This window comes from Chamaea fasciata, unplaced genomic scaffold (assembly GCF_029207755.1).
Source record: "Chamaea fasciata isolate MVZ Bird 193981 ecotype frontalis unplaced genomic scaffold, bChaFas1.0.hap1 SCAF_2, whole genome shotgun sequence".
In the NCBI taxonomy this organism is placed as follows: Eukaryota; Metazoa; Chordata; class Aves; order Passeriformes; family Sylviidae; genus Chamaea; species Chamaea fasciata.
In genome coordinates this window covers 27,852,228-27,858,674 of record NW_027094087.1, presented here as the reverse complement: position 1 = coordinate 27,858,674, position 6,447 = coordinate 27,852,228, and the positions used below count along the sequence as shown (strand labels likewise).

Here is a 6,447-nt window from a genome sequence, read left to right as displayed (position 1 = left end):
GCAGACCGCCGCCTGGGCTGGCCCGGAGACATGAACGCTGCCGTGGCAGGGTGACACGGGCGGCCGGGGGCGGCCGGGAATGGCCGGGGATGGCCGCAGGACGCGGCGGATGGAGCGATGCCCGCGGGACAGAGGAGGCGCCGCCGCGGCCGGCAACGCTCAGCCCTGCCAGCGGGGGGCGCCCTGGCGGCGGGACTGCGCCGCCGCGCGGCGCCCGGCCTGGCCAATGGGGAAGCGGCGGAGGCGGGACGAGCCGCCGGCTCCGCCAATAGGCGGCGGGTGCGCGTCACACGCGGAAGCGGCCGCTGTGCGCCGGCGGTGTCGGGCGGTGCGCGGGGCCGGGGCCGCGGGGGGCGAGCGAGCGCGGCCGGGCCGGGCCGGGCCCCGCCATGGCGGCCGAGGGGAAGGTGACGGGGCAGAGCCAGGAGCAGTTCCTGCTGCTGGCCAAGGCGGCCCGCGGCGCCGCGCTCGCCAGCCTGATCCACCAGGTGCTGGAGGCCCCGGGCATCTACGTGTTCGGGGAGCTGCTGGACATGCCCGCCGTCCGCGAGGTGAGACCCGCCCGGCCCCGCGGCCCCGCCGGGCCCTGCCCGCGGCCCGGCGGCGCCGCCTGACCCTGTGTCCCCGCAGCTGGCCGACAGCGAGTTCTCCCCCGTGTTCCGCCTCCTCACCATCTTCGCCTACGGCACCTACGCGGACTACCTGGGTGAGGCCGGGCGGTGGGGATCCCGCGGGGCGGGAAAGGCGCCGGAGAGCCGGGGCGCAGAGCGCCTCCCTGCCCCGACAGCCCCCCCGGGCGGGCAGGGCCGAGCCGCCGGCCCCACACACGCCCGGCTGTGCTGTGCGCCCCAGACTAGCGGGGTGCCTGGCTGTAATTAACGCTGCTCTTTGCCACCTGCCAAAGAGCATCCTGGAAAGACGTTTTTGAGGGGCCAGGGGAAGGGCTTAGGTGTCCATTGGGATGTGCAGACCCGCGTAAATAACGCATGGGACAGCTAGAAAGGCTGAGCTGAGCGTGGCGGGAAGAAAGGCTGCTCAGAAAAGGTCTTTTGAGCTGAGAATGGATGGGGGTGGCTTGGCAAGACGAAGCACCACTTGGGGGATTGGTGTGCAGACGTTTTAAGAGACGGGTGTGGTACAGATGCTTCTGTGCAGAACTGGGAAATGAGGCATAAATTCTAATATCCCATTCTTTCCCCTGACAACAGCTGAAGCAGCAAACCTTCCTCCTTTGACAGAGGCCCAGAAGAACAAATTGAGGCACCTGTCAGTCGTCACTCTGGCTGCCAAGATCAAGGTAGTGGCCCTGTTTTTCCTGAGTTCTCCTCCCACTGGGATTACCTCGTGCTAGTTACCATCATATTTCCACAGTGCATCCCGTACTCAGTGCTGTTGGAGCAGTTACAGCTGAAGAATGTCCGGCAGCTGGAGGACCTGGTGATTGAGGCTGTGTATGCAGATGTGCTGCGAGGGAGCTTGGATCAACGGAACCAGCGCCTGGAGGTGGATTACAGCATTGGGAGGGACATCCGGAGGGAGGAGCTTAGCACCATCACCCGCACATTGCAGGAGTGGTGAGGAGGAAGCCCCCAGTACTAACGCCCAGAAAAGGTTACAGGAGTGGCCGGTGGCTTCCCTGGATCCTTTGTGTGTCACTAAGGGTGGGTGGTGTTGGGAGGTGACCTCGAGCTCCTTTCCCATTCTCCAATGGAAAGTAATTTTCCAAAAATAATTTTCCAAATTCCCCTGTTTGTGTCTAGAGGGGTGATGGGGATGCAGCAGGCTCTCCACAGCACTGGCTGCTGGCAGGAGACTTCTTGAGTGTTTATCTGTAGATCTTAACCCAGCATGGCTTTGTTACCTGTCCTCCTCTCAAATAATAACATAATTCCCTGTGTTATTACAGCAGATTCCTGCCCCTGTATCTTCCCCGCCTGTCACCTCCCAATGGGTTTTTTTTTGGCTCTGTAGTTGAAATCTGCTGTCTTTCACGTTTCTCTCTATGCTGTGCCAATTCCCTGGCCTGTTGAGTTGTGTGTCTTCTCTCCAGGTGCCAGGGCTGTGAGGTTGTCCTGTCGGGCATCGAGGAGCAGGTCAGCCGGGCCAACCAGCACAAGGAGCAGCAGCTGGCCCTGAAGCAGCAGATTGAGAGTGAGGTGAGTGGGTGCAGCAGGGAGCAGCCAGTGCCCCTCGCCTTAGAACAACTAGAACCAGTACCCTGTGGTTATTAGAATTCTTGCTGAAGTGAGGCATTGCCTTTTCCCTAGGCCAGACCCCCCAGGGACTTGTGCCTGAAGAAGAGTCCTAAATCAGCTTAATACTCCTCTGCAGTGCAGGGGCCTGGACAGATGTTGGCTCTTTTCCTTGCAGCTCTTAGCTCCAGGGCTTCCTTTAGAAACAAATTAAAAAAAAAAAAAAAAAAAAAAAAGGGAAACTAGAAAACCCATAGCCAAAAAAGCCCCAGCTTTGGGAAGCCCATTAGTTCTTGCTTTGCTGCCGTTGCAGGTGGCAAACCTGAAGAAGACCATTAAAGTGACAACAGCAGCTGCTGCAGCAGCCACATCCCAAGACCCAGAGCAGCACCTCACGGAGCTCAGGGAGCCGGCCCCTGGCACCAACCAGCGCCAGGCGAGCAAGAAAACCTCCAAAGCCAAAGGGTGAGCAGTGTGGGCAGACACAGCATATGTGTGTGTGGGAACATCAGTGCACTTCTCTCTGTGCACTTAGGAAGGAAGTGAGATATGAGCCTGAGTGTCTTCTTTGAACTTCTGTTTTTCTTTCTTTTTCCCCCTGTGCCCACAGGCTCCGGGGCAGCGCGAAGATTTGGTCTAAATCAAACTAGCTGGATCTCCCTTCACGACTGGGAGGGTGAGAGGGAGAGATTTGGGGGATGGCGGGGTAGCAGGGGTCCCAAGTGTGATGCTTCTGAGCTCTTCTCTGAGATCCATCTTGCCAACTAACTCTCCTGCATGTTTGTTCTCTTTCCCTTCTTCTTTACCGGCGTTCCAGGCAGCGTCTCCCTCCTTTTCATCACAGCATTTCACACTCTGAGCTTCAGGTTGTACGCGTTGCTGTCTCCCCAACCGCTCAAGTCCCCGTCACCACGGCCACGTGTTCCTCTCTTTCTCTCTCCCTGTCTTTTGACAGGTCAGTTTCAGGAGCCATAAAGGTGTGAGTCACCTTGGCACCCCCGGGGCATCAGAGAAGCTTGAAAAGAGGGTGCTGGTGCTCAGCAGTTGTTTTGGCTCTATGAGACCCCTGGTGTACTTTGCTCCAGGACACCATCTTTGATTGATTGTTTAATCTTTGTTTTGCTAGGTGGGAGGGTAGTTTTTGAAGGGATTCTTTTAAAAAATATATAAATATATTATAAATATATATAAAACAATAAAAAATATAGATCTATGGACATATCTGTACAAACCTGTGCTCGTGTGGGTGGCGTCTCTTTGCCTCCTATGCTGATTCTGGAGGTTCCAAAATAAGCTGTGATATTAAGAGCTTCTGTCCCATTTTGGGGTGGAATATCCTTAAAATACTAGGTTCCCTTTTCAGAGGTAGTGCCACAGTATCTCTATTGGGATGAGAGAGCATAAACCAGAAATTAATCATAAATCTTACTTAAAGTGTTTCTTGCGTGGTTGATTTGCCTCTAGACCCTTCAAAAGGTGATTTTCAGATAGTCTCAGAGGAAGGTGCAGAGTCTGAGGTTAACGTCCTTATCTGTGTCAATACTTTGTGTTCTGTGATCCTGGACAGAATGGAAAGTGATGTGGGGACTTGCCTGACAGGTGAAGGTAGCAGAGTCAATGCCCACATGTGTGAGTTCTCACAGGATACATGCTGCACAAGCTGTTCTTGGGTGGTGATGGTGTCTGGTTGGAAAGAAAAATCCAAATCACTCAAAGTGACTCCTGTGAGATGCCCAGGAAAAAACGAACTCGGATTCTTCAAAGGATGCCTCCTCAAGGCTGGCTTGGAGCCGAGTCAGATGGATGTCAGTGTCACACTGCCTCTCCACGACGTGTAGCTGATGTAAATGTAAATTGACACCGTGACTCCCACCCCCGCTTGGTTCCTCGCCTTGTGCCAAGACTAAAATTTGATTCCCTGAACCTGTGTTTCTGCGTGTGAGCAAACCATGGAAAAAATAATCCAGTGAAGGAAAGCTGGGAGCTTTGTCTCTGGGGCCTTGTGGGGGTTCACTGGCTAGGGTGGGTTTTCTCCTGGGTCAGCTCCCTGTGCAGACAGGTCAGGTGAGAGTTGGAGCTGAGGCAATGTGGGTGTGAGCAAGTCTTGTGAAGGGGGTGGCGAGGGGGGGTGAGTCTGTGCCCGTTTTGCTGGTAGCAAGGTGCCATCTCAGATCTCAAACCCCACAAAATGCAGGTTTAATGCCATATCGCTGCTTTGCTAACTCTAGACTGCTGTAATACAGCACTGACTGTCAGTGGGAAAGCGCCGTCACCCGAACCCATGAACTCCTAAAACTTCCAAGCAGCTTTGTTTGTTCCTCTGTGTGTGGTCACAGGGCTGCCCATACCAGCTGGCTCTGCTGGGGACAGGGATATGCCAGCTGTTCCGGGGTGACGGCTGTCACTGGCTGGGGTCTCCCAAGGGCTCAGGCAGCCCCACACCTTCCCCCCTTCTGTTGCAAGAGGCATCAAGCACCTTGGCTGCAGTTGCCTGGCACAGAAGTGCCAAGTAGGAGAGTTTCGGTATGAAGTCGCCCAGTTGGGAGACGCAAATCTGGCTGCTGGGGCACGTGAGGGGGATAGCTGGGCCAGGGTTGTGTACACCCACCTAGAGAGATGTGAGGAATTTGCAGCCATAGGGAGCCTACCTGATGAACCCTATTCTCTCTAAGTTGTTGGGAGGGATTGTGACAAAGCTTCCAGCTTTCGTTTAAATCGCCTGAACCTTCCTCCTCCTGTGTCACATCCCCTTCATCTGTCTCTGTCAGGGAGGAGAGGCACTGCGCTCGCTGCGTTTGCGATTGTCTGCAAGAAACAATGACGTCCATGTGTATCAGATCCTCAGCTCCCTGGGAAGGGCTAGCCTGGGACCGAGGTGCCAACAGGGGAGGAGATACCTGTCAAGAACCTGCCAGATGTCTGGCACCTCACACCCTTTGAAAGATTTGCTGCTTGCAAAGCCATTGGGATGTGATGAGAAAGACTGAGGAGAATGGGCTCGGGATGGAGCTGAGCAGCCGGACAAAGCACGTGTCCTAACAGCCACTGGCTGACGTCCAGCGGGAGCTGGGCTGGAGCAGTGTCACCTCCAGGGAGAGCTGAAGTTACCAGTAATGGAGGAGGAGGATATTTGTGTCCCATAAGAACCTGCTACTGCTTAGGAAGAGCAGCTGTAACAGCTCTTTGCCCCGAGTGTCTTAGCTCCTCTCTGGTCTGTTGGGCTTTGCACTCTAACCTAACCGTGGCTATTAGACACAAAGGGTCTGTTTAAATGCCCTGAATCCACAGTTTAAATTCCGGCTGCAGATCCCAGGAGTGGAATTGGAAGCCAGCACTGAGAGTTCCAGGCAGGTTGTGTGTGATAGTGCTCCTGTGCAGTGAAGACTGGGCAGGACAGAGCAGTGCCTGAGCTCTGTGCCACGCACTGCTGTCAGCCTTGGGAGTACAAACCCTTCCCACAGGTGCCAGGAGCCAGCATGTGGACCAGCGTGCATCTGGGGGGGGGGCGGCTTGCCACTTCACCCCCAGGCTGTGCTGGGGCCCCAGACTCGGATCCTTACGGCTCAGTCACAGCTGGCACAAGTCCGGCAGTGTCCTTCTGCCGTTATTCTGTTATGTGACATCTGGCTCATCCCCATCTCCCTGGGTCAGCTCATCCCTCTGGGAGCAACATTTGCCAAGCACAGCTAGAGACAGGCCTTGCTACCCCTTCCCATTTGCTGGCTGTGTTACGGATTTTAGGAGAGTTTGGGATTAAACAGAGCTCTGAAAGTCTTCCATTTTGTTTACTTTTCAAAGGGAGCACCTTTTAAGACCTCCATTAAGAAAAGGAAAGCTGGAGGTAGCACATAAAATTACTTCAGACCTTTGGTAGGACTGAAAAATAAATGAGAGGGTTGCAGTGCAGAATGAAAGTATTGCTGCAAATTGCCTTGCTGGATGGCAAACAGAGGGCAGGAGCATAGGTTTGCCTTTGCCCTTCACCTGAAAACCACACGTTTATTTTTCACGGCTCACTTCAGCCGTGACTCTGAATTTCAGTTAGAGAAGATGTGAAGATTAATTAATTAGTTAACATTTATAAATCACTTTGAAGATGGCAAGAGTGAGGTAAGTACTGAGCATTATTATAAGTTTTCATTTTTAAATGTCTTCATGTTTAAACCCATTTTTTTTTTCTGAAGAAAAGACCCAGAAAACAGACCCTGAGTAGAGGAGAACAGAAATACCTGGACACATTAAGCCCTGCAAAGGA

At 54.2% G+C, this 6,447-nt stretch overlaps 1 protein-coding gene across 1 annotated transcript; it reads left to right on the top strand.

Moving 5' to 3' along the window:
- Positions 1-301: 301 nt before the first annotated feature.
- COPS7A (COP9 signalosome subunit 7A) lies at positions 302-3,423 on the top strand. The gene is made up of 8 exons (XM_066175445.1): positions 302-551; positions 631-706; positions 1,209-1,297; positions 1,372-1,574; positions 2,051-2,156; positions 2,506-2,657; positions 2,803-2,868; positions 3,010-3,423. Exons 1-7 carry the CDS (start codon positions 390-392, stop codon positions 2,840-2,842), a joined length of 828 nt encoding a protein of 275 aa, XP_066031542.1. The 5' UTR covers positions 302-389; the 3' UTR covers positions 2,843-2,868; positions 3,010-3,423.
- The last annotated feature ends 3,024 nt before the right edge of the window (positions 3,424-6,447 follow it).

Bases quoted from the DNA above. Each gene is read 5' to 3' on its own strand.
- COPS7A (XM_066175445.1), top strand. From the start codon at position 390: ATGGCGGCCGAGGGGAAGGTGACGGGGCAGAGCCAGGAGCAGTTCCTG. The intron at 1,575-2,050 runs GTGAGGAGGAAG...TCTTCTCTCCAG, and splicing joins ACCCGCACATTGCAGGAGTG to GTGCCAGGGCTGTGAGGTTG. The intron at 2,157-2,505 runs GTGAGTGGGTGC...CTGCCGTTGCAG, and splicing joins AGCAGCAGATTGAGAGTGAG to GTGGCAAACCTGAAGAAGAC.